Below are 27,929 nucleotides of genomic sequence, written 5' to 3'. Positions count from 1 at the left end.
AAATGTATGGAAGAGGGTAAGGTACCTAGGGATTGGCAGAGAGCATGCATAGTTCCTTTGTATAAAGGCACAGGGGATAAAAGAGAGTGCAAAAATTATAGGGGGATAAGTCTGTTGAGTGTACCTGGTAAAGTGTATGGTAGAGTTATAATTGAAAGAATTAAGAGTAAGACGGAGAATAGGATAGCAGATGAACAAGGAGGCTTTAGGAAAGGTAGGGGGTGTGTGGACCAGGTGTTTACAGTGAAACATATAAGTGAACAGTATTTAGATAAGGCTAAAGAGGTCTTTGTGGCATTTATGGATTTGGAAAAGGCATATGACAGGGTGGATAGGGGGGCAATGTGGCAGATGTTGCAAGTGTATGGTGTAGGAGGTAGGTTACTGAAAGCAGTGAAGAGTTTTTACGAGGATAGTGAGGCTCAAGTTAGAGTATGTAGGAAAGAGGGAAATTTTTTCCCAGTAAAAGTAGGCCTTAGACAAGGATGTGTGATGTCACCGTGGTTGTTTAATATATTTATAGATGGGGTTGTAAGAGAAGTAAATGCGAGGGTCTTGGCAAGAGGCGTGGAGTTAAAAGATAAAGAATCACACACAAAATGGGAGTTGTCACAGCTGCTCTTTGCTGATGACACTGTGCTCTTGGGAGATTCTGAAGAGAAGTTGCAGAGATTGGTGGATGAATTTGGTAGGGTGTGCAAAAGAAGAAAATTAAAGGTGAATACAGGAAAGAGTAAGGTTATGAGGATAACAAAAAGATTAGGCGATGAAAGATTGAATATCAGATTGGAGGGAGAGAGTATGGAGGAGGTGAACGTATTCAGATATTTGGGAGTGGACGTGTCAGCGGATGGGTCTATGAAAGATGAGGTGAATCATAGAATTGATGAGGGAAAAAGAGTGAGTGGTGCACTTAGGAGTCTGTGGAGACAAAGAACTTTGCCCTTGGAGGCAAAGAGGGGAATGTATGAGAGTATAGTTTTACCAACGCTCTTATATGGGTGTGAAGCGTGGGTGATGAATGTTGCAGCGAGGAGAAGGCTGGAGGCAGTGGAGATGTCATGTCTGAGGGCAATGTGTGGTGTGAATATAATGCAGAGAATTCGTAGTTTGGAAGTTAGGAGGAGGTGCGGGATTACCAAAACTGTTGTCCAGAGGGCTGAGGAAGGGTTGTTGAGGTGGTTCGGACATGTAGAGAGAATGGAGCGAAACAGAATGACTTCAAGAGTGTATCAGTCTGTAGTGGAAGGAAGGCGGGGTAGGGGTCGGCCTAGGAAAGGTTGGAGGGAGGGGGTAAAGGAGGTTTTGTGTGCGAGGGGCTTGGACTTCCAGCAGGCATGCATGAGCGTGTTTGATAGGAGTGAATGGAGACAAATGGTTTTTAATACTTGACGTGCTGTTGGAGTGTGAGCAAAGTAACATTTATGAAGGGATTCAGGGAAACCGGCAGGCCGGACTTGAGTCCTGGAGATGGGAAGTACAGTGCCTGCACTCTGAAGGAGGGGTGTTAATGTTGCAGTTTAAAAACTGTAGTGTAAAGCACCCTTCTGGCAAGACAGTGATGGAGTGAATGATGGTGAAAGTTTTTCTTTTTCGGGCCACCCTGCCTTGGTGGGAATCGGCCAGTGTGATAATAAAAAAAAATAATTGAAATGCAATTAATCCGTTCCAGTGGAATCCTGTACTTCAATAATTTCGTTACTATCAACTCCTTGGCTTATTTATCTATCTCACTTCATCTAATATGACATAATAAACAATATAAATAACATAGAAACCTGATATATACTCTAAAATGAATAAAATATGTCATTCATGTAGTGGTATGGGCGGTGTCGGCAGTGGACGAGAGTTTGTCTGGAGACCGGGCAAAATACTTCATGAATAATTTCGCTAATATCTATATGACTTATTTATATATCACAGTTCATCTAATATGACATAACGAACAATATAAATAACATAGAAACATGATATATACTCTAGAATGAATAAAATGTCATTATGTAACAGGTGGAGGTGGCCACAACCGCTCCCTCTTTGTTGTGGTAAACACTGCCATCTGGTGACGGCCTTTTGAAGCCGTCTATTATTATAATTATATGTAGTACATTATTTTTTTTATTCACCATTATTATTATATAATTATTATTATTATACATATATTATTACTATTATTATTGTATTATTATACTATTATTATTGTATTATTATACTGTTGCCCAGAGGGCTGAGGAAGGGTTGTTGAGGTGGTTCGGACATGTAGAGAGAATGGAGCGAAACAGAGTGACTTCAAGAGTGTATCAGTCTGTAGTGGAAGGAAGGCGGGGTAGGGGTCGGCCTAGGAAAGGTTGGAGGGAGGGGGTAAAGGAGGTTTTGTGTGCGAGGGGCTTGGACTTCCAGCAGGCATGCGTGAGCGTGTTTGATAGGAGTGAATGGAGACAAATGGTTTTTAATACTTGACGTGCTGTTGGAGTGTGAGCAAAGTAACATTTATGAAGGGGTTCAGGGAAACCGGCAGGCCGGACTTGAGTCCTGGAGATGGAAAGTACAGTGCCTGCACTCTGAAGGAGGGGTGTTAATGTTGCAGTTTAAAAACTGTAGTGTAAAGCACCCTTCTGGCAAGACAGTGATGGAGTGAATGATGGTGAAAGTTTTTCTTTTTTGGGCCACCCTGCCTTGGTGGGAATCAGCCAGTGTGATGATAAAAAAAAAATTATTATATGTACTATTATTATTATTATACATATTAATTTTACATATTATTATTATTATTATTATTATTATTATTATTACTATTATTATTATTATTATTATTATTATTATTATTATTATTATTATTATTATTATTATATAAATTGTAATTTTTATTCACACAAAAAATAGAGGATTTACTGTTATTCCTTATTGCAATAAATGTATAAATAATGTCAACCCATTCATGACTGCATACTGTGAAACAGCCAAGCAATGGACCATTTCTCCTAGGTTGAGCTCTATTTCAAGGTACATTTCATCGAGAAAGCAATTAAAATCATATCTATTTCTGTAATATATCTTCCATTCTATCAAATGAGACCAAAAAAAACGAGAATGCAACCATAAAAGTCATTTGAAATTACCGCAAAAGGGTGGCTAATTGCTGAGAAGTGAACTCCATTATTTATGCTTAGATTTCTTTCAATTTTGGTGTACGTTAAGAAGCATCTTTCCATCATACATTGCCCAAGTTTCAATAAGATAGTCCAACAAATAATTGAGATACAATTCCCGAGATCAAGAGCAAGAGCCCCTCACCACTGTCAAGAAACCTGCTTTGAGGTCTGCTCGCTTGTGGAAATTTTGCTCACGTATAGAAGCAAAAAATCGACCCATCGACTGCTCGTATTTGGAAAAACTCGCAAGTGGACACGCTCACAAGTAGAGGTTTCACTGTACGTATTCGGAAATAGTAACGTTTTTTCATCAAAATATTGGCTTGATGATCGTCATTGAGCTTGGTAATAGTCATTTGTCCCAAACGCTTCCGCACGGCAACAGCAGCCTGACACTCAGTGTGTTGTTGTTAATCAGCCAGTGAGCACAATCCCACGCATTCATACAATACATTTCATATTATTCCATTATTTTTAGTGCTTGCAAGTAGTAAATAAGCCACCATGGGTCCCAAGGAAGTTCCTAGTGCCATCCAGCCCTTAGGTGAAGGGCTGAGAGAGAGGGTAGAATGTGCCTTCTTCAGTGATTCTGCGATATGTACAATACTAAAGCAGCAGGAGTCGATAAAGGCTATAGCGCCAGCCAGCAATAAGGTGTAGCATTAACAGTGTAGCAAGCAAATTAAGAGATTAATCGACAGAAAAAGGACAGCGCAAAACTGACTCCTCCAATATTGTTGGAGTTCTATAGGGTGACTGACAACACCGCCGTCTCTGCTGCCACCATCACCATCGCTATGTAAGGCTTATCTTTCAGTGGCCCTTATACACCCAACAACAAACAACACAGCATCACTCGTTGGTTAGGGAGAGAGACTTGACATATTTTATTCATTCTAGAGTATATATTTTTCTATGTTATTAATATTGTTTATTATGTCATGTTAGATGAATTGTGCTAGATAAATAAGCCATAGAGTTGATAGTGTCATATTGAAGGTCTATCTTGTCCTGTCTCTCAACACTCCCCTGCCGCCACCACAATTCCTAACGTATACCAGCGATGGGGTGCAGTGACTCAAGCTGGTCCTAGTGGCATTAACCCTTTGACTGTCGAGGTCGTATATATACGACTTACGAGGTACCTTGTTTGACGTATATATACTCATAAATTCTAGCGGCTTCAAATCAAGCAGGAGAAAGCTGGTAGGCCCACATGTGAGAGAATGGGTCTGTGTGGTCAGTGTGCACCATATAAAAAAAATCCTGGAGCACGCAGTGCATAATGAAAAAAAAAAAACTCCGACCGTTATTTTAATTAAAATGCCGACTTTGTGGTCTATTTTTGTACAGTGGACCCCCGCATAACGATTACCTCCGAATGCGACCAATTATGTAAATGTATTTATGTAAATGCATTTGTACGTGTATGTTTGGGGGTCTGAAATGGACTAATCTACTTCACAATATTCCTTATGGGAACAAATTCGGTCAGTACTGGCACCTGAACATACTTCTGGAGTGAAAAAATATCGTTAACCGGGGGTCCACTGTATACTATTTATGGTTGTATTCTCGTTTTCTTGGTCTCATTTGATAGAATGGAAAACATATTATAGAAATAGAGGTGATTTTGATTGATTTTACTATAAAAAGAACCTGGAAATGGAGCTCAAAGTAGGGGAAATGTTTGATTTTTGCCGATGTTGAAAAGTAAACAAATGATGTCGTTGTCCAATAAATGTCCAACTAGCCATTCTAATATGCAGTCATGAATGGATTTATGTTATTTATACAATTATTACAGTATTACAGTAGTCTGCATAACAGTAAATCTTCTATTTTTTGTTTGAAAAAAAATTCGAAATAGAAAGCAAGAGTAATATCAAAGAGGCTTGGAGACGTGACTGATGAACAAAGAAAATGTTATTTTAGAGCCAGGAATGTCTGCATTGTTCATTCTGGACCTTATTTTTGAAATTGTCATATTTTTTAATTTTCGTGAAATTGGCCAAATTGCAAATTTCTGACCACGTTATTGGGTAGTTGAAATCGGTAAATAGGCAGTTTCTTGTACTCAATCGATAGAAAAAATGGAGTTCTAAAGAATGAGCTATGAGTTTGGCCGACTGGAACGAAGGAATTAGCCAAAAATAGGGCTCAAAGTGGGCGAAATCGCCAATTTGTAAATGTTGCCGAGGTTGCTAAATTCGCAAGAACATAATTCCGTCAGTTTTCCATCAAATTTCGTGTTTTTGGTGTCATTACAATCGGGAAAAGATTATCTATCATTTCATAAGAATTTTTTTTTTTTTTTTTTTTTTTTTTTTGAAATTTTGCGACACCAGGAGACACTTCAGGATTGGGGGTTGCAACAGTCAAGGGGTTAAAAAACAAAGAAGGGAAGTAACCCAGGGAAAGGACTTCGTACCTAAAGTCTTTATGGAAGGGGATTCCCCTTCCAAACAATAGTAATTCTTCCATCCTTTCCCCTTCTCCCGTCTTCCTTACATCAATAAGTCTTCAATAAAGGTAAGTGTCATTTTATTATTGTTTTATTCTGCATGTCATTGTTTTCTGTGTAGGTAAATGTATATTTCATGTAAAAAAAATTTTTTAATGCTTTTGGGTGTCTAGAACGGATTAATTGGATTTACGTTATTTCTTATGGGGAAAATGAATTCAGAAATAGTCAGATTTGGGTTTAGTCACTCTCTCAGGAACAGATTAATTATAATAACCGGGGGTCCACTGCACTTTGCATAACCAGTGCTTTTTCAAAATGTATTAAATAAATGTCACCTTACTTTATTAAAGTTACCTGGTATACCTGGAGGGTATTCCAAGGGTCACTGCACCCATGGCCCGGTCCATGACCAGGCCTCGTAGTGGATTAGGGTCTGATCAACCAGACTGTTACTGCTGGCCGCACTCAAACCGATGTACGAACCACAGCTCAGCTGGTCAGGTACTGACTTTAGGTGCATATCCAGTGCCCTCATGAAGACAGCTAGGGGTCTTTTGGTATCCCCCTTATGTATATTGGGATGCAGTTGAACAGTCTTGGGCCCCAAACACTTAATGTGTTGTCTCTTAATGTACTCATGGCTCCAGTGCTTTTCATTGGGAAGATGTTGCACCATCTGCCGAGTCTTATTTTAATTTCAAGAGCTACTGGTCAGACCTTTTTTAACTGTAGCCTACAAATTTACATATCTTGATTAATTTTTATAGTTTTAACTTTTTTTTTTTTTAACAAGTCGGCCGTCTCCCACCAAGGCAGGGTGACCCAAAAAGAAAGAAAATCCCTAAAAAGAAAATACTTTCATTATCATTCAACACTTTCACCTCACTCACACATAATCACTGTTTTTGCAGAGGTGCTCAGAACACAACAGTTTAGAAGCATATACATATAAAGAGACACAATATATCCCTTCAAACTGCTAATATCCCAAACCCCTCCTTTAAAGTGCAGGCATTGTGCTTCCCATTTCCAGGACTCGAGCCCAGCTATATAAAAATAACTGGTTTCCCTGAATCCCTTCACTAAATATTACTCTGCTCACACTCCAACAAATCGTCAGGTCCCAAATACCATTTGTCTCCATTCACTCCTATCGAACACGCTCATGCACGCCTGTTGGAAGTCCAAGCCCCTCGCCCACAAAACTTCCCTTACCCGTTCCTTCCAACCTTTTTGAGGACGACCCCTACCCCGCCTTCCTTCCCCTACAGATTTAAACGCTCTCCATGTCATTTTACTTTGATCCATTTTCTCTAAATGACCAAACCACCTCAACAACCCCTCTTCAGCCCTCTGACTAATACTTTTATTAACTTCACACCTTCTCCTAATTTCCACACTCCGAATTTTCTGCATAATATTTACACCACACGTTGCCCTTAGACAGGACATCTCCACTACCTCCAACCGCCTCCTTGCTGCTGCATTCACAGTCCAAGCTTCACACCCATATAAGAGTGTTGGTACTCCTATACTTTCGTACATTCCCTTCTTTGCCTCCATAGATAATGTTTTTTGTCTCCACATGTACCTCAACACACCACTCACCTTTTTTTTTCCTCATCAATTCTATGATTACCCTCATCCTTCATAAATCCATCCGCCAACACGTCAACTCCCAAATATCTGAAAACATTCACTTCTTTCATACTCCTCCTTCCCAATTTGATATCCAATTTTTCTTTATCTAAATCATTTGATACCCTCATCACCTTACTCTTTTCTATGTTCACTTTCAACTTTCTACCTTTACACACACTCCTAAACTCATCTACTAATTTTTGCAATTTTTCTTTAGAATCTCCCATAAGCACAGTATCATCAGCAAAAAGCAACTGTGTCAATTCCCATTTTGTATTTGATTGTCCATAATTTAATCCCACCCCTCTCCCGAACACCCTAGCATTTACTTCTTTTACAACCCCATCTATAAATATATTAAACAACCATGGTGACATTACACATCCCTGTCTAAGACCTACTTTTACTGGGAAGTAGTCTCCCTCTCTTCTACACACCCTAACGTGAGCCTCACTATCCTCATAAAAACTCTTTACAGCATTTAGTAACTTATCACCTATTCCATATACTTGCAACATCTGCCACATTGGTATCGTATTGTTTACAATTCCTGTGGTATTTGCCAAACTCATAATTTTAGAGAACTCCATATATTTGTAATATTTTTAGTCCTAGTCTAGGTTGTTTGTAATGGTGTGCATACAACGGACTTTTGAAGTGATAGGTTTATGTATAGGGGTTTGAAAATAAAAATTTTAACTTATATTTTTAATTAGGTATGTAATACATAATTTTTGAATTGTATTTTACAGACAGTATTGGTATCACTAAATTTAAAAATAAATTCCAGGTGTATGTTGGTGAAGCGACTGCTGCGTGGGTTACAGTCTGCCATCATGTCTGACAAATACAATGTTGCCTTTGTACTTGGTGGTCCTGGTGCAGGTAAAGGCACTCAGTGTGAAAAAATTGTTAAGGTAAGGGATGTTAGTGTATCACATGGTAATTGCAGGTTTAGTGCTAGGAATGTCTGCATTGTTTATTCTGGACCCTATTTTGAAATTGGCATCCCTTGAAATTTGAGTGAAATTGGTCAAATTACCAATTTTTGACCACTTTATTGGATAGTTGAAATAGGTAAATGGGCAGTTTCTTGTGCTCAATCAACAGAATAGAAGGAATACTAGCGAAATAGCTACGAGTTTGGTCAACTGGAACAGTGGGATGGGCCAAAAATAGGGCATTAAGTGGGTGAAATGCCAGTGCGTAAATGTCACCATTGGGTTGAGTGTATTCTAACCTAGCCACTCTGTAATCCGGCAAAATCACTAGTCTGGTACCCTACAGGTCCCGATGGTGCCGGATTAGTGATAGTCAACCTGTATTAGAAGTATAATTCAAGAGTCCGAGGGATTTGTTTGGTCATGATGTACAGAAAGAGTAGACCAAGACTCTTAGTATGTATACATATCTGATTGGGAACTGGCTAACAAGTAGAAAAATTCTTAATTTAATTTTCAATACCAGTTAGCATTTTTATAATTTTGTTTCTGCTCTTGTATCTAATTTTGACTTTCATATTTTGTAGGAATTTGGATATGTTCATCTGTCAGCAGGAGATCTGCTTCGGGAAGAGCGGGCTAAGCCAGGAAGTGAATTTGGAGATATGATTGAAGAACATATTAAGAATGGTACAATTGTTCCTGTTGAAATTACTTGCTCTCTCCTTGAACGTGCTATGAAGGTACAGCATTAAGTGGATTTCTTTGATTATGTCTGTATTTCTGTTGGTCTGAAGAAGGGGAAAGTGATTAATGTTGAGTATACATGGTAAGGTATATGGTAGATTTATTACTGTAAGAATTAAGAGTGAGACAGAAAGCAGGATAGCAGATGAACAAGAAGGCTTTAGGAAAGGTAGGGAATGTGTAGACCAAGTGTTTACAATGAAGCATATAGGTGAACAGTATCTTATTGCATTTATGGATTTGGAAAAGGCATATGATAGGGTGTATAGTAGAGCAATGTGGTAGAAGTTGAAAGTATATACAATAGGTGGTAGGCTACTGGAAGCACCTAAGAGTGTGTTTACGAGGATAGTGAGGCTCAGATTAGAGTATGTAAGAGAAAGGGGGATCATTTCCCTGTAAAAATAGGCCTTAGACAGGGATGTGTGATGTTGCCATGGTTCAATATATTCATAGATGGGGTTATAAGAGAAATGAATTCTCAGGTGCTGGGAAGAGGTGTAAGATTAAAAGATAAAGAATCTAACACAAAGTGGGAGTTGTCATAGTTGCTTTTTGCTGGTGACACTGTGCTTTTGGGAGATTCTGAAGAGAAGTTGCAGAGGTTGGTGAGCAAATTGGGGAGGATATGTACAAGAAACTATAAGTGAGCATAAAAGAGAGCAGGGTAATGAGGATAACCAAAAATTTAGGTAATGAAGATTGGTTATCGGATTGGAGGAAGTGAATGTGTTCAGATATTTAGGAGTGGACCTGTCAACAGATAGGTCTATGAAAGGCAAAGTGAACCATAGAATTGACGAGGGAAAAAAGGTGAGTGGTGTATTAAGGGGAATGTGTCAGAATGTAGTGGTACCAACACTCATATATGGATGTAAAGCATGGGTTTTAAATGTTGCAGCAAGTAGGGGCTGAAGGTAGTGGAGATGTCATGTCTGAGGGTAATGTGTGGTGTGACTAACTGTTATGCAGGGAATTCGTAGTTTGGAAATTAGGAGGAGGTGCAGGATTACTAAAAGAATTACCCAGGGGGCTGATTAGGGGTTATTGAGGTGGTTTGTACATCTAAAGAGAATGGAGCAAAATAGAATGACTTGGAGGATGTATAAATTTGTAGTGGAGGGAAGGCAGATTCAGGGGTCATCCTAAGAAAGGCTGGAGGGAGGGGATAAAGGAAGTTTTATGTGCTTGTACATCCAACAGGCATGTGAGAACATCTTAGAAAGAAGTGAATGGAGGCAAGTGGTTTTTATGATTTGACTTGCTGTTGGAGTGTGAGCACAGTAACATTTATGAAGGGATTCAGGGAAACTGGTTAACTGGACTTTACTCATGGAGGTGGGAAGTACAGTGCCTGCACTTTGAAGGAGGGGTGGAAATACTGAAGTTTTGAGAGGCATCTGAGCCATTATGTCAGCACACCTCTGACAAGACAGTGATGGAGTAAGTGATAGTGAAAGTGTTTCTTCTTTTTGGGTCACCCTACCTCGGTGGGAGACAGCTGGTGTGTTATAAAGAAGAAATGGACCTCAACACTGATGTCGTAATATTTAGTTCTTTTTTTTTTAACACATTGGCCGTTTCCCATCGAGGCAGGGTGACCAAAAAAGAAAGAAAGAAAAAAAAGCTTTCATCACCATTCAACACTCACCAACTCACCATCATTCACACGCAGTCACTGTCTTTGCAGAGGCGCTCACATACGACAGTTTGGATTTCCTTCCAAACAGCCAGTGTCTCAAACCCCTCCTTCAAAGTGCAGGCATTGTACTTCCCACCTCCAAGACTCAAGTCCGGCTAACCAGTTTCCCTGAATCCCTTCGCAAAATATTTCCCTGCTCACACTCCAACAGCTCGTCAGGTTCTAAAAACCATTCGTCTCCATTCACTCCTATCTAACACCCTTACACACTCTTAATGGAAGTCCAAGCCCCTCTCCTTCAAAACCTCCTTTACCCCCTCCCTCCAACCTTTCCTAGGATAATCCCTACCCTGCCTTCCTTTCCCTACAGATTTATACACTCTCCAAGCCATTCTACTTTGTTCCATTCTCTAAATAACAAAAAAGGCACAATACCGTGACTGGAACGATACACAAATAACCCGCACATAAAAGAGAGAAGCTTACGACGACGTTTCGGTCCGACTTGGACCATTGACAAAGTCACACTAACCAGAGGTGGAGCAGGACGGCTATATATAGGCAGGAAGAGGTGGTGGTAGTAGTAGTAGTAGTAGTACAAGAATTGTATATAATACCGACAAGATGAAATTAAGACACATGCACAACACCCGGGCATCCCCATCGTAGACGTTTCGCCATCCAGCCAGCCACTGGATGGCGAAACGTCCACAACAAAGACAACCAGACGCCGCACATGTGTCTTAATTTCATCAGTAGTTGTAGTAGTAGTAGAGGAAGAAGAGGTAGTAGTAGTGGTAGTGGTAGAAGTGGGAAAACGAGCCAGTCAAATACAAAGGAAGGGGAGCACTGCAAGAGAGCTAGATGCCCACAGAGGGAGAGCAAGGGCACAGAGGTGCGTGAAAGGGGAAGTGGTGAAATAAATGAAGAAGGAACAGAAACACGAGACAGGAGAGAGAAAGACAACCCAGAGGAGAAAAGGAAAGAGGAAAGGGGAAGAGGAAGAAGAAGAAAAAGAAAAAGAAAAAATGAAGATTCAGGTTAAGTCATGGGTGTTCTGAAGTTTGGAGCATTTTACAATGTAGTGGGAGAGGAAGGCATCTACAGAGACGAAGCCAGGGCTAAGGTTCATACAAGGAAAGTTGTGTATTAGAGAGGATTCAACTAGACGGCGACTGTTCGAGTTGGAAGTAGGGAAGGCAGTTTTAGCAGAAGACCAGTCAATAGGATGGCTATGATCTCTGACGTGACACCCCTCAAGGAAGGTTCCTTGATGTTGGTGAGGGGCTCTTGATTTAGGGAATTGGATCTGTGCTCCAGTTCCCCAAATTAAGCCTGAATGCCTTCCACATCCCCCCCCAGGCGCTGTATAATCCTCCGGGTTTAGCGCTTCCCCCTTGATTGTAATAATAATAATCTGACGTGACAGAAAAGAGCATTGTTAGTGTCGGCAAGCCTAACACTATTTTTGTGCTCCCCAAGTCTGTCAGAAAGAGATCGACCAGTTTCTCCGAAGTATTGAAGAGGACAGGAGGAGCAAGAAATAGAGTAGACACCAGGAACATCTGTAGAGGGAGGAGAGGTATGAACGAGATAAGTGCGAAGAGTGTTAGTCTGGCGGAAGGTAAGCTTGATGTCTAAGGGACGGAGAGAATTGTTAAGATTAGAAAGACCGGAAATGTAGGGAAGGCAGAGGATAGAAGAGTTCCCATGAGTAGAGAGTTTGGGAGAGAAGAAATTGCGTTTAGCACGTGAGAGGGCAGAGTCTATGAAATGGGAAGGGTAACCAAGATGGGAGAACGAATTATGAAGAGTGGAAATTTCTGCTGGAAGGAACTGAGGATCACAGATGCGGAGGGCATGGAGAAAGAGGGAGATAAGAACACTTTTCTTGACAGGGGAAGCATGATAGGAAAGGTAGTGAATGTACATGCCACTGTGCATAGGTTTACGGTAAACGGAAAAGGAAAAACCTGTATCTGAGCGGTGGACATGGACATCAAGGAAAGGAAGCAAGGAATTAGATTCCCATTCAGCTTTAAACTTATTGGAAGGGGCAAGATTATTAAGAGCTTCAAGAAAAGGTTGGAAGAGACTGGAGTCATGAGGCCACAGAGCAAAGATGTCATCCACATAGCGGAGCCAGAGTGAAGGTTGCACATCGAGGGTAGGAAGAAAAACAGTCTCGAAGTATTCCATGTAAAGATTAGCAAGGACAGGAGAGCCCATAGCGACACCGAAGGTTTGAGAATAATATTTCCCTTGGAAGGAAAAGGAGTTAGAGTCCACACAGAGGTGGATCAGATCAAGAAAGACATCAGTGGGGATAGGGAGATGAAGAAACCCTTCATGGGCCTTCTCTCTAAGGAAATCAAGGACATCATCAAGAGGGACATTGGTGAAGAGGGACTCAACGTCAAGACTAAGCATCTTACAGGTTGGGAGAGAGCGAACCCGTTCAATGAAGTCTTGAGAGTGACGGAGGTGGGCAGGAGAAAAAGTACCAAGAAAGGGAGTGAGGGTTTTGGCCAGCCAAGAAGCAAGAGAATAAGAGACAGAACCTCTAGAGGATATGATAGGACGAAGAGGAATATCAGGTTTATGAGTTTTGGGAAGGCCATAGAAATAGGGAAGAGAGGGACAGATGACACGAAACCGTTGAACAAGGTCAAAGTCAGGAGGACAGAGGTCGGAGAGAGTCCTTAGTTTTTTGTTGAAAGTTCTCTTGATGCGATCAAGAGGGCTGGAAACGAGAGGAGTGTAGATGTGTGAGCCAGAGAGCAAGACATCAGCTTTACGGAGGTAATCCTCGCGATCAAGGATAACTACGATGGGGATGCCCGGGTGTTGTGCATGTGTCTTAATTTCATCTTGTCGGTATTATATACAATTCTTGTACTACTACTACTACTACCACCACCTCTTCCTGCCTATATATAGCCATCCTGCTCCACCTCTGGTTAGTGTGACTTTGTCAATGGTCCAAGTCGGACCGAAACGTCGTCGTAAGCTTCTCTCTTTTATGTGCGGGTTATTTGTGTTCCATTCTCTAAATGACCAAACTACCTCAACAGCCCCTCTTTAGGCCTCTGACTAATACTTTTAGTAACTCCACACCTCCGAATGAACCCATTCTAAAACCTTCAGCTGTGATGGACTACACCCTCAGTATGCACTCAGTGGACAAATGTGGCATGCAAATTGGGTTTGCTGATTGTGTTCGCAAGAGTTACAAGTGGTACATAAAACTCTTTTTTCCATCTTCTGAACATTTCCATGCTCAATGTTTATAATATGTATGAGGACCAGCAACAAACCACCATATGGCAAATTTTGTTTGTCTGTCATCAGACAAATAATATTCAAGCACCAAGTAACAACACCTGCAATAAAAAACCGCCCATGAAATTATCACCAAATGCCATCCTGTTTGAGGCCTGGTGATGACTACCTAATACATCTGCCTCCTACTAAGAAGAAATTTGCTCAGAAGAGGTGTTCTGTCTGTGCACATACAACAAAATGCCCACAAAAATGCAGATACACTCATTTTGTGTGTGAAGAGTGTAAAACAGTGCTGTGCATAACACATTGTTTCAAAGAGTTCCACAAGCTGCAGCACTTCTAGGAACATGTCCAGTGACTCTGTATGTATATCCATATATATATATATTATAGAACAATAGTAATAGACAACTTTTTTTATTGCTGGTTTGTATAACCAAGTTTTGTAAACAGTATAATGGTAATGGTTGTGTGGTTATTGTGTTGTGTACAACGAGTGGAATGATTTTAATCCGTTCCAGAGAGCTTGTCCTTAACCGATTTTATCGTTAGCTGAATTAATTTTCCCCATAAGAAATAATGGAAATCCAATTAATCCATTCCTGCTGTCAGCAGCTGAACTAGAAGTGACCTATGGATGTGAATGAAGTAAATGGTGGTGAAGGCAAATTTGAACGTTATAGAAGTAAGGATGCTTTGAAAAAAGAAAAAGGATTTCAAAGGAGGCTTGCTGCAAGAAACAACAAGAGCAACAACAGCCATCGCAGAACGGTTACGCTTGATTTCCCTGCTAACAGTGAGTTTGAGGTCAAGTTTAGATGGTTTTACGAAGCTACACTAGACAACCCAGAAGAAAACCTTCGGATTCGCTTTCGTCATGACAAGGATAATTACATTTTTGTTACTAACTACCCAGCATTCATAGAAAAACTTCTTACTCATAAATATGCTAACATCCAACTCCAAGCTGCCCCACCAAGATCACCTAAAGTGCTTATTGTTATCCACAATGTCAATAAGTACTTGGATCCTAAATTCCTATTGTCAGATCAAGTTGCAAACCCTCGTCGACTTCCAAATGATCTGATATTGGCTGAGTGGATTGGCCAAGGGACTCCACCATCATATATCTACTCTCGTGCAGCGCTTAACAGGAGTTACGAAATAGCTTTGTACAAACCACCTCACTGTAGATGCTACAAGTGTCAGCGCTGGGGTCACATTGCTTGGAAATGCCCAGCTAAGCCACACTGGTGTGCAGTGTATGCCAAGGCCCATCCTTCTCACCAGTGCTATGATATGATCAAGAAACACCAGACCGTTGCATTACAATGTATCAATTGTAAGACTCCAGGAGTCACAGCTGCTCATGCTGAGCAGAGTGAAAGCTGCCCACATCGCCAGCCGCAGGGCTCCCGCCTCACCCATCACTCCCCATGATGAGACAGTAGGCCTACGAGATACTTCATGTCTGAATATTCACCCATGCCTGATTTCAGACAATGTGGTTGAGCGAGTCACCCTGGGAGTACATCAACAGAGCACGATCATGTCTGCTATCAACACTAGTAATGCTGCTGGTGTTGACACCACCTGTCTGGCTGAGTCAGCTGTCAGTCAGCCACCTGACTCAGCTGACCGGGACTTCATACCTCCAGATGAAGTCTTGCTGGAGTGGTACACAACATGCAGCTGCCCATAACAGTACTGGAGAAGCAACAATGGTGTTTGAAACAACTTGAGCACCACGAGGAAAAACTTAGAGGTTGCAAATGAGTACATGAACCCACAGATTGTCAGCCATTATGAAAATGAGTGTGGTGATGATGAACAAACTGATGATTGCAGTGGTGTTAGTAATTACAAAAATGATGAATCTGATAGTGGCATTTACAATCACAGTGAAGATGATAAGGGCAGTGAAGACCATCATGATAGTCAAATTGATGAGTGTAATGTATTGATAGATACTGAGTGTGGAGATGACCCGGTTGTCGATAATGGTGTATGCATCACTGGTCATAATGATGAGGGAAGTGGTACATGCGATGATAGTGATGAGTGTAATAAAAGTGGAGAGGTGAGTGCGAGGGATAGTGTCACCTTCCATACATTCACAGACAAAGAATGCCGTGACCTCTGTAAACAAAGACTCCCAAGAGGTCTCCATAGTGAAAGTGCACTTAAGAAACTCATGGATAAGGATAATACTGATGATATTGATATTGATTATGTCTGTTTGCTATTTAGTAAGTTTTTTCATTTTGCTGAGAAATTGAATTCTATCCCTGGACTTTTATAATGCAACCAAACTGGTATAAACTATCCATTTTAAGTTGGAATATTGCGTCACTTAGAAAAAGATTTTCTGACCTTCATCATAAAGTAACTACTGAATCCATTGGTATTGTGTGTCTACAAGAGTGCAGAGTCCCTGAAAAATCCCAACCCCCTAAATTGCCATCATTTGTTGCTTATAACCTCAAATCTACTAACTCTTGTGTTCTATATATTAAAAAATCACTTCCCCATCAACTTCTTGCACATAAGAAAACAGAGGGGCTACAGTATCACGGTGTTAGGATTTATATTGGGAGCTCTGCTGCCAACATATTTAACTTGTATGCTCCTGCTGATAAGTTTAATTACTTGGAGCTCCCAACTTGTGCTCAGTATGAACCTACTCTTATTATTGGTTATTATAATGCAAGACACAAAATCATTGGAAACTCTCAGTTTGGTAATCGTAATGGTAATCAACTGTTGTCACTCTTAAACAGTCATGATAATGTACAAATTGTAGGTGACCTTGAACCCACACATATCTATGGAGGCATCCTTGATCTGTGCCTGGGTTTCAACATTACTTCTGCCAGCTGTGAGTCTTCCATTGTAACAGATATATCATCAGATCATTTCCCAAGGCTAACCTCCCTAGATATTGGTAATACGTACTATCCTCCCTGGTGAGATATTCAAACAGAAACGTTTTAATGTTCCCCCTGATCAGCATGATGACTTTGTTGCACATGTGACTGACTGGTATAATTCCTATGAGTGTACCTCAGTCGAGACTTTTAACAATGACCTTGTGAGCAGTATTCAGAACTTCTTAGAGCCGCCTCTGAAACCTCCTACTACTCTAAATCCAAATGACTTCCATAATAATCATAAGTCTTATAAAAACCATACCTATTACAATGATTCTAAACTTCAAACATTGAAACGTACTGCTCACAGACTAGGCCTAGCCTATAGAAACCATCGTACCCCTGAAATGCTGAGCCTCTTCCAAACTGCCCTTGCTGCTGCCAGAGAGTGTATGACAGAGCTGTGGCAAACAGACTGGGAACAATTTGTCAATGGTCTCAATGCTCACACCCCACTTAGCCGGGCATGGAGGGACATAAATAGAATTAAGGGTAACAGAACTGGGCTGATCGCGCACCCTCATCCCTTGCATTGGGCGAATGAGTTAGTCAGTGCTTGGGCTGCTACATCTAGCTATGACAATCTTCCTAGTACCACACAGGCAAAATTAAATGACAAATATGATGCAAGGGAGAGACTTGTTTGCTTTATGCCCAGCAAAACAGATGACTGCAACATTCCTTTCACTAATTATGAACTTGATGCAGCACTAACTAAGGGCAACTCCACGTCACCTGGTGAGGATGGTATTACTTACAACATACTCAGATTGCTGTGTTGAGTACCAGGTAATCCTTTACTTGAATTATATAACGAGCTATGTCACTGGGAAGCTCCCTAAATCATGGACCAACAGCCTCATTATTACCATTCCGAAGCCCAATCAACAAAACTCATTTCGCCCAATATCCCTTACTAGCTGCTTGTGTAAAACATTCAAAAGGATGATTCTTAATCGTCTTATGCACAGAATTAAGCAATTCTTGTCTCCCCGGTTGCATGGCTTCATGCATGGAAGGAGTGTGCATCATTGCATTACCACCTTTCTCACTCTGCACACTGACAGCTCATACACTACCTTCCTTGACCTTAAATCCGCTTTTGATGTAGCCAACTGACATGTAATCATTAGTGAACTTGCCAGAATGGATGTTGGAGGATGGCTTCTCCACTGGATTAAAGGTTACCTGTCCAACAGAAAGTTGTCTGTGTTGTTCCAGGGACATAGAAGTGTAACTAAAGATTTTGAATTAGGAACCCCACAGGGAGGTGTGCTTAGTCCCACCCTTTTCAATATTCTGATTAATGCCTTACTTAATGCTATGCCTAGCCAGCCCCATCATTATGTGGTTAGTTTTGCTGATATGATGATTCACACCACCGGATTCTCCAACACCCAAAACATTCTTAATCATGTACTAGCCTCGTGTCAGGACCTGGGGTTAATCTCAGGGGATAAAACAAAGATACTCAACAGGCGTCCTCCTCGACAGAGATGCACAGTTCGTCAGATCCAGTTGCATGATGGGTTTCTTCTAGAATATGTAAGCAGATACAGGTATCTAGGCTTTGAGGTTCCTCTACTTGGACGTTGTAAGGAGACTTTGTCGCCAATACAAAGAAAGGCTGAGAGCACTTAGAGTTGTGGCAGGTTTTCATCCCAGGTATGGAGCTAATGTTAAAATTGTGAAAATGATGTATCTTGCTTATATTAGATAATTGGTTGATTATGCAGCGCCACTACTTGCACTTGTGTCTGACTGGAAGCTTGGAGGGCTGGAAAAACTGCAAAACGAAGCAATGAGGATCATCCTAGGATGCCCTCGTACTGCCAAAATTTTAAATATGCGGAAATAACTTAATATTCCGAGCATTAGAGATTGTTACTGAAAGAAATATCCTTATTGGGGTCAATATGCTTAGGTTAGCCCATTCAAACCCCTGCACAGAAGCCCTCCAAACTTTCCTCAGCACTGGTGAACATCCTTCCAGATGGATCGAAAAAACTGGAACCGACCCCCACATGAACCGGCTACATGATCTATGTCAAGTTAGACAACAGAGACACTTCCCTGCTCCATGGGATATTACCCCATTCCAAACTACCATTCCTCCATTTCCCCCCAAAACTCTTCTTAAATCACAACCAAAGCTTCGTCTTGAAGCCAAACATGATGCCTTAAGCTGTACTGATAACTTAATCACACAGAACACTCTTTCACAAATTATTTACGTTGATGGTTCTGTTCACCAGTCCACTGGTGCAGCTGGTAGAGCTGCTGTTATACAGAGTGATGGCTCTCATGAAGAAATTGGAGCACGCATCAGTAACTGGGCCTCTACCCTTCAAATAGAACTGTTTCCATACTCCTTGAACTCAAATGCGTCCTTGTATCTAAGGTTGATACTTTAATTGTAATTGATTCTCTGTCATCCATAAATGCTCTCAACTCATTAAGAATAAATTGTGGCATGCTTGTGTCAGAAGCCAGACATAGGTATGGTAAGATTGTGGACAGTGGAGTCAGAGTGCACATGCTGTGGATTCCATCTCACATTGATCTTCAGATGCATGATAGAACTGATAAATTGGCTAAGCTGTATGCTTTCAAAGAGGGGGGTAGATTACAATCTTGGGTTGTCAGTTAGCAGTTTGAGAACAATAATACGAAAAGAACTTCAATTGAACTTTATTGACTTAAGACTTAGGGAGATTGACACAAGTCAGTCCATCTATCATCATTCCATCATGCAGGAGGAGCCACATATCTATGGTGCATCCAACAAGATAAGCAGACTCTTGGATGTCACTACAGCCCGGCTCCGGCTGGGTTACAAGTATCTATGGCAGGTTAAATCACCACCACCAAATGTAGACCAAATGAAATGTAAACTTTGCCAGATGGACTACTGTCACACCTTGTGTCATTATGTACTGGAGTGTGATCAAATTAATGAATTTAGAAACAACTCACTCAGAAATGTTCAAGAAATGGCAAAGTATTTTATCCACAGTGGTATATTACAGACCATTCTGGAGAAATACCCTGACTTTGCTAGCTGTAAATAATGCCTAATCATGCATGTGTGTGTGTGTGTGTGTGTGTGTGTGTGTGTGTGTTTGTGTGTGTGTGTTTGTGTGTGGGTGTGTGTGTGTACTCATCTTGAGGTTGCAGGGGTCGAGTCCAAGCTCCTGGCCCTGCCTCTTCACTGGTCGCTACTAGGTCACTCTCCCTGAACCGTGAGCTTTATCATACCTCTACTTAAAGCTATGTGTGGATCCTGCCTCCACTACATCGCTTCCCAAACTATTCCACTTCCTGACTACTCTGTGGCTGAAGAAATACTTCCTAACATCCCTGTGATTCATCTGTGTCTTCAACTTCCAACTGTGTCCCCTTGTTGCTGTGTCCAATCTCTGGAACATCCTGTCTTTGTCCACCTTGTCAATTCCTCTCAGTGTATGTGTGTGTGTGTGTGTGTGTGTGTGTGTGTGTGTGTGTACTCACCTAATTGTGGTTGCAGGGGTTGAGACTCAGCTCCTGGCCCTGCCTCTTCACTGATAGCTACTAGGTCCTCTCCCTCTCTGCTTCCTGAGCTTTGTCATACCTCTTCTTAAAACTATGTATGGTTCCTGCCTCCACTACTTCACTTGCTAGGCTATTCCACTTCCTGACGACTCTGTGAATAAAGAAATACTTCCTAACGTCCCTGTGACTCGTCTGAGTCTTCAGCTTCCAGTTGTGACCCTTTGTTTCTGTGTCCCCTCTCTGGAACATCCTATCTCTGTCCACCTTGTCTATTCCCCGCAGTATCTTGTATGTCGTTATCATGTCTCCCCTGACCCTTCTGTCCTCCAGTGTCGTCAGTCCAATTTCCCTCAACCTTTCCTCGTACGACATTCCCCTGAGCTCTGGGACTAGCCTTGTTGCAAACCTTTGTACTTTCTCTAACTTCTTGACGTGCTTGACCAGGTGTAGGTTCCAGACTGGTGCTGCATACTCCAGTATGGGCCTAACATACACAGTGTACAGTGTCTTGAACGATTCCTTATTAAGGTATTGGAACGCTATTCTCAGGTTTGCCAAGCGCCCGTATGCTGCAGCAGTTATTTGGTTGATGTGTGCCTCTGGTGACGTGCTCGGTGTTATGGTCACCCTAAGGTCTTTCTCCCTGAGTGAGGTCTGTAGTCTTTGTCCACCTAGCCTATACTCTGTCTGTGGTCTTCTTTGCCCCTCCCCAATCTTCATGACTTTGCATTTAGCACGGTTGAATTTGAGAAGCCAGTTTCTGGACCACATGTCCAGCCTGTCCAGGTCTCTTTGCAGTCCTGCCTCATCCTCATCCGATTTAATTCTTCTCATCAACTTCACATCATCTGCGAATAGGGACACTTCAGAGTCTATTCCTTCCATCATGTCGTTCGCATATATCAAAAATAGCACTTGTCCTAGAACTGACCCCTGTGGGACCCCGCTCGTCACAGGCGCTCACTGTGATACCTCTTCACGTACCATGACTCGTTGTTGCCTCCCTGTCAGGTATTCCCTGATCCATTGCCTTGCCCTCCCTGTTATATGCACCTGATCCTCCAGCTTCTGCACTAATCTCTTGTGGGGAACTGTATCAAAGGCCTTTCTGCAGTCTAGGAAAACACAATCAACCCACCCCTCTCTCTCGTGTCTTACTTCTGTTACCTTGTCATAAAACTCCAGAAGTTTTGTGACACAGGATTTGCCTTCCATGAACCCATGCTGGTTTTCATTTATAATCTTGTTCTGTTCCAGGTGTTCCACCACTCTCCTGATAATCTTCTCCATGACTTTGCACACAATACATGTCAGAGAGACAGGTCTGTAGTTTAGTGCCTCATTTCTGTTTCCTTTCTTAAATATGGGGACTACATTTGCTGTCTTCCATTTCTCAGGTAGTTGCCCAGTTTCAAGGGATGGGTTGAAGATTATGGTTAGGGGCACGCACAGCATCTCTGCTCCTTCTCTAAGAACCCATGGGGAGATGTTGTCCAGTCCCATCGCCTTTGAGGTATCAAGGTCACTTAGCAGCTTCTGCACCTCCTCCTCGGTTGTTCGTATGTCATCCAACACTTGTTGGTATATTCCCTCTTGATGTTCCCTTCTGTGCTGTCTTCCCAGAGCCCTTCCTGTCTCTACTGTAAAACTTCCTTAAATCTCCTGTTTAGCTCCTCACATACCTCCTGATCATTTCTTGTGAGTTCTCCACCTTCTGTCCTCAGTCTGATCACCTGGTCTTTAACTGTTGTCTTCCTCCTGATGTTGCTATACAACAGTTTCGGGTCAGTCTTGATTTTCGATGCTATGTTATTTTCATACTGTCGCTGGGCCTCCCTCCTTACCTGTGCATACTCGTTCCTGGTTCTGCAACTGATCTCCATATTTTCATGTGTTCTCTGCCTTCTGTACTTTTTCCATACTCTATTGCACTTTGTTTTTGCCTCCTTACACCGTCGGGTAAACCAGGGGCTCGTTCTGGTCTTCCTATTGTTTCTGTTGCCCTTGGGAATAATCCTTTCCACTGCCTCCTTGCATTTTGTTGTTATATATTCCATCATTTCATTTACTGGCTTTCCTGCCAGTTCTCTGTCCCATGGAACCTCCTGCAGGAAGTTCCTCAACCCTATGTAGTCCCCTCTTTTATAGTCAGGCTTTTCCCATTCAACTCCTGTTACTCTCTCCACTTGCAACTCTACTATATATTCAAAGCACAGAACCACGTGGTCACTAGCTCCTAGGGGACTCTCATATGTGATGTCCTCAATGTCTGAACTGCCCAGGGTGAACACAAGGTCCAGTCTTGCTGGTTCATCCTCCCCTCTCACTCTGGTAGCATCCTTAACATGTTGGTGCATGAGGTTTTCCAGCACCACATCCAACATCTTGGCTCTCCATGTTTCGGGATTCCCATGTGGCTCCAGGTTTTCCCAGTCAATCTCCCTGTGGTTGAAATCCCCCATAACCAGCAACTTTGCTCTGCTGGAGTGAGCTCTTCTTGCCACCTCAGCAAGTGTGTCCACCATTGCTCTGTTGCTCTCTTCATATTCCTCTCTTGGCCTCCTGCAGTTCTGTGGTGGATTATACATCACTGCAATGACCACTTAGTGCTCCTCAGACTGAAGTGTACCTACTATGTAGTCTCTTTCTCCTGTCTTGTCTATGCCTTCCATTTTCTCGAATTTCCATCTGTTTTTTACGAGCAGAGCAACCCCACCTCCCGCCCTGCCCCTTCTGTCTTTCCTCATGATCTGGTATCCTGGTGGGAAGATTGCATCTGTTATTGTCTCCTTGAGTTTTATTTCTGTAACTGCCATGATGTCTGGGGACTTCTCATCGATTCTTTCTTGCCATTCCTCATATTTATTCGTTAATCCATCCACATTTGTGTACCAAATCTTCAACTTCTGTTCTTATACTGTAACTGTGGTCCTGGGGGAATACTGGGGTTGGGAGAGCAGAAGGCCTGGCAGGGGCCTGTGGGGGGTTGCAGTGGAGGTGGAGGAAGAGCTCCCATAGGGGGTTGTGTGTGTGTGTGTGGGGGGGGTGTGCATGCTTATGTGTAAGCATATATTTGTATGCTCGTGTGCATATGTGTGCGTGCGCCCTCATGTGTGTATGTGTGCGCGTGCGCTAGTGTGGGTTTATTACCCACTTAATATTTGTATTTATAACTCATTACAATTGTGACCAGGTGTGGACATATCAGTGGCTCATTACTTTGTAATTTGTTCATGACTGTAACCATGTATAGGAGTGAGGCTGATTCATTACCTTTGTAACTTGCCATGATTGTGACCAGATCTACCTGGAGTTCATTACCTTTGTAGTTCAGCTATCATAACTTTGGAGTCCAGTCCCTGGACCCATTATGTACCTTTGTAATCTTTTTGACTTCTGCCCACAGGATGGGTATGGGGTGCATGATAAAGATATTAAACTAAAACTAAACTGCTGTCAGGAGGCTTGACAAAATAGTACTTCAATATGACGCTATTATCAACTCTACGGCTTATTTATCTATCACAGCTCATCTAATATGACATAATAATCAATATTAATAACATAGAAGCATGATATATATTCTAGAATGAATAAAATATGTCATAATGTAGTGAGGAGAAAGTGCTGGAAGTGCTGTTGTTGGGTTTATAAGGACCACTGAGAGAAGCAGTACATATTAGTGGTGGAGGAGGCTTCTGCCACCACCATTATCTACAAACAATATATGTACATAATTTATAAATAAGAAATATTTACATTTTAATTTATAAATAAGAAAAAAATGCACTTACCTTGGAAGAGATGTTAGTTTAATTATGTAGTTAGTTTGATGGAGGATAGCAGATATGCAGGGAGTGTAGCAGGCATGCAGGGAGTGTAGCAGGCATGCAGGGAGTGTAGCAGGCATGCAGGGAGTGTAGCAGACATGCAGGGAGTGTACCAGGCATGCAGGGAGTATAACAGACATGCAGGGAGTGTACCAGGCATGCAGGGAGTGTACCAGGCATGCAGGGAGTGTAGCAGACATGCAGGGAGTATAGCAGACATGCAGGGAGTGTAGCAGACATGCAGGGAGTGTAGCAGGCATGCAGGGAGTGTAGCAGACATGCAGGGAGTGTAGCAGGCATGCAGGGAGTATAGCAGACATGCAGGGAGTGTACCAGGCATGCAGGGAGTATAGCAGACATGCAGGGAGTGTACCAGGCATGCAGGGAGTATAGCAGACATGCAGGGAGTGTAGCAGACATGCAGGGAGTGTACCAGGCATGCAGGGAGTGTAGCAGACATGCAAGGAGTGTAGCAGACATGCAGGGAGTGTAGCAGGCATGCAGGGAGTGTAGCAGGCATGCATGGAGTGTAGCAGGCATGCAGGGAGTGTAGCAGACATGCAGGGAGTGTAGCAGACATGCAGGGAGTGTAGCAGGCATGCAGGGAGTGTAGCAGGCATGCAGGGAGTGCAATAGTCATGCAGGGAATGTAGCAGGCATGTGGTAAGCGAGAGGAATGTGAGTTTATTGTGCTTCAGTGTGACGCTAATATCATCTCTACGGCTTATTTATCTATCACAATTCATCTAGTATGACATAACAAACAATATTATAACATAGAAATATGATATATACTCTAGAATGAATAAAATATGTCATAATGTATGTGAAGATAAGTGATGGAAGTGTTGTTGTTGGGTTTATAATGGCCACTGGTGGTGGAGGCTTCTGCCACCACCAGTATCCACAAATAATATATGGAGACAAAGAAGGGAATGTATGAAAGTATAGTTGTACCAACTCTCTTATATGGGTTTGAAGCTTGGGTTGTGAATGCTGCAGTGAGGAGGCAGTTGGAGGCAGTGGAGATGTCCTGTCTAAGGGCAGTGTGTGGTGTAAATATTATGCAGAAAATTCGGAGTGTGGAAATTAGGAGAAGGTGTGGAGTTAATAAAAGCATTAGTCAGAGGGCTGAAGAGGGGTTGTTGAGGTGGTTTGGTCATTTAGAGAGAATGAATCAAAGGAGAATGACATGGAGAGCGTATAAATCTGTAGGGGAAGGAAGGCGCGGTAGGGGTCATCCTTGAAAGGGTTGAAGGGAAGGGGTAAAGTAGGTTTTGTGGGAGAGGGGCTTGGACTTCCAGCAAGCGTGTGTGAGCGTGTTAGATAGAAGTGAATGGAGACGAATGGTATGTGGGACCTGACAAGCTGTTGGAGTGTGAGCAGGGTAATATTTAGTGAAGGGATTCAGAGAAACTGGTTATTTTATATAGCCGGACTTGAGTCCTGGAAATGGGAAGTACAATGCCTGCACTTTAAAGGAGGGGTTTGGGATATTGGCAGTTTGGAGGGATATGTTGTGTATTCTTTATACATATACAGTGGACCCTTGCCTAACGCTATTAATCCATTCCTGAGAGCTCAATGTTAGGCGAAATTATCGTTAGGCGAATTAATTTTCCCCATAAGAAATAATGGAAATCAAATTAATCTGTTCCTGACACCCCAAAGTATTACCAAAAAAAAAATTTTTACCATATGAAATTTTAATTTTAATATACACAAACTGAAGAAGACATGCACAGTTACATGACACTTACCTTTATTGAAGATCTGGTGATGATTGATGGGATGGGAGGAGGGGAGAGTGTTGATGGTGTTTGTGTTTAGAAGGGGAGTCTCCTTTAATTAGGACTTGAGGTGGCAAGTCCTTTTCTGGGGTTATTTACCTTCTTCTTTTAATGCCACTAGGACCAGCTTGAGAGTCACTGGACCTCTGTCGCACAACATATCTGTCCATAGAGGCCTGTACCTCCCGTTCCTTTATGACATTCCTAAAGTGTTTCACAATATTGCCAGTGTAATAGTCACCAGCACGGCTTGCAATAGCTGTGTGAGGGTGATTTTCGTCAAAAAAGATTTGCACTTTTAGCCACATTGCACACATTTCCTTAATCTTTGAAGTAGGCAACTTCTTCAATTTCTCTATCCCCTCCTCCGAAGCAGTTTCCTCAGGAGTGGCCTCTTGCTGTTGAAGATGATCTAGCAGCTCATCAGTGGTTAGTTCTTCATTGTCCTCCTCCACCAACTCTTCCACATCCTCCCCACTAACCTCCAACCCCAAGGACTTCCCCAATGCTACAATGGATTCCTCAACTGGCATAGGATTCTCAGGGTTAGCCTCAAACCCTTCAAAATCCCTTTTGTCTATACATTCTGGCCACAGTTTCTTCCAAGCAGAGTTCAAGGTCCTCTTAGTCACTTCCTCCCAAGCCTTACCTATAATGTTTACACAATTGAGGATGCTAAAGTGATCTCTCCAAAACTCTCTTAGAGTCAGTTGAGTTTCTGAGGTCACTACAAAGCACCTTTCAAACATAGCTTTTGTGTACAGTTTCTTGAAGTTGGAAATGACCTGCTGGTCCATGGGCTGCAGGAGAGGAGTGGTATTAGGAGGCAAAAACTTGACTTTAATGAAGCTCATTTCCGCAGAAAGTCGCTCTGCCACGTCTGAAGGATGACCAGGAGCATTGTCTAATACCAGGAGGCACTTAAGGTCTAATTTCTTTTCAATTAGGTAATTTTTAACAGTGGGGGCAAATGCATGGTGTAACCAGTCATAGAAAAAGTCCCTAGTGACCCATGCCTTACTGTTTGCCCTCCACAGCCCACACAAATTAGCCTTGAGGACATTGTTTTTCCTGAACACTCTGGGAGTTTCAGAGTGATACACCAATAAAGGCTTGACTTTGCAATCACCACTAGCATTGGCACACATCAACAGAGTAAGCCTGTCTTTCATAGGCTTATGTCCTGGGAGTGCCTTTTCCTCCTGAGTAATGTAGGTCCTGCTTGGTATTTTCTTCCAAAACAGGCCTGTTTCGGCACAATTAAACACTTGTTCAGGTTTCAGTCCTTCACTGTCTATGTACTCCTTGAATTCCTGCACATATTTTTCAGCCACTTTGTGGTCTGAACTGGCAGCCTCACCATGCCTTATCACACTATGTATGCCACTACGATTCTTAAATCTCTCAAACCAACCTTTGCTGGCCTTAAATTCACTCACATCATCACTAGTTGCAGGCATTTTTCTAATTAAATCGTTATGCAACTTCCTAGCCTTTTCACATATGATCGCTTGAGAGATGCTATCTCCTGCTATCTGTTTTTCGTTTATCCACACCAATAACAGTCTCAACATCTTCTATCACTTGCAATCTCTGTTTCGAAAACAAAGCTGCACCTTTTGCAAGAACAGCTTCCTTGATTGCCGTTTTCTTTGCCACAATAGTAGCGATGGTTGATTGGGGTTTTGTGTACAACCTGGCCAGCTCGGAGACACGCACTCCACTTTCATGCTTAGCAATGATCTCTTTCTTCATATCCATAGTAATTCTCACTCTTTTTGCTGTTGGATTGGCACTAGAAGCTTTCTTGGGGCCCATTGTGACTTATTTTGCAGGTGCAATCACTAAAAGGCTGTGATAATATGAAATGTTCTGATTGTATGCTTGGAAGTGACCTCGGTGGCTGGCTTGTAAACACTGGCACCCACGGAACAAGTGAGGCAGGCTCAGGCCGCACGTGGACGTGTCTC

The 27,929-nt window shown here is 42.1% G+C and overlaps 1 protein-coding gene across 4 annotated transcripts in view; it reads left to right on the top strand.

Moving 5' to 3' along the window:
• The window catches only part of Cmpk (cytidine/uridine monophosphate kinase Dak1), an 86,283-nt gene that overhangs the window by 25,828 nt on the left and 32,526 nt on the right, over positions 1-27,929 (top strand). For all 4 annotated transcript variants that reach the window (XM_053772042.2, XM_053772044.2, XM_053772041.2 and 1 more), the window contains exons 2-3: positions 8,054-8,180; positions 8,792-8,947. In XM_053772042.2, coding sequence (XP_053628017.2) covers positions 8,058-8,180; positions 8,792-8,947 — 279 coding nt within the window. In that variant the 5' untranslated portion in view covers positions 8,054-8,057. The remainder of the gene's footprint in view (positions 1-8,053; positions 8,181-8,791; positions 8,948-27,929) is intronic.

Source organism: Cherax quadricarinatus, chromosome 8, assembly GCF_038502225.1.
Source record: "Cherax quadricarinatus isolate ZL_2023a chromosome 8, ASM3850222v1, whole genome shotgun sequence".
NCBI lineage: Eukaryota > Metazoa > Arthropoda > Malacostraca > Decapoda > Parastacidae > Cherax > Cherax quadricarinatus.
Note: the sequence above shows the minus strand (reverse complement) of the source record. Positions and strands in the feature narration are given on the sequence as shown.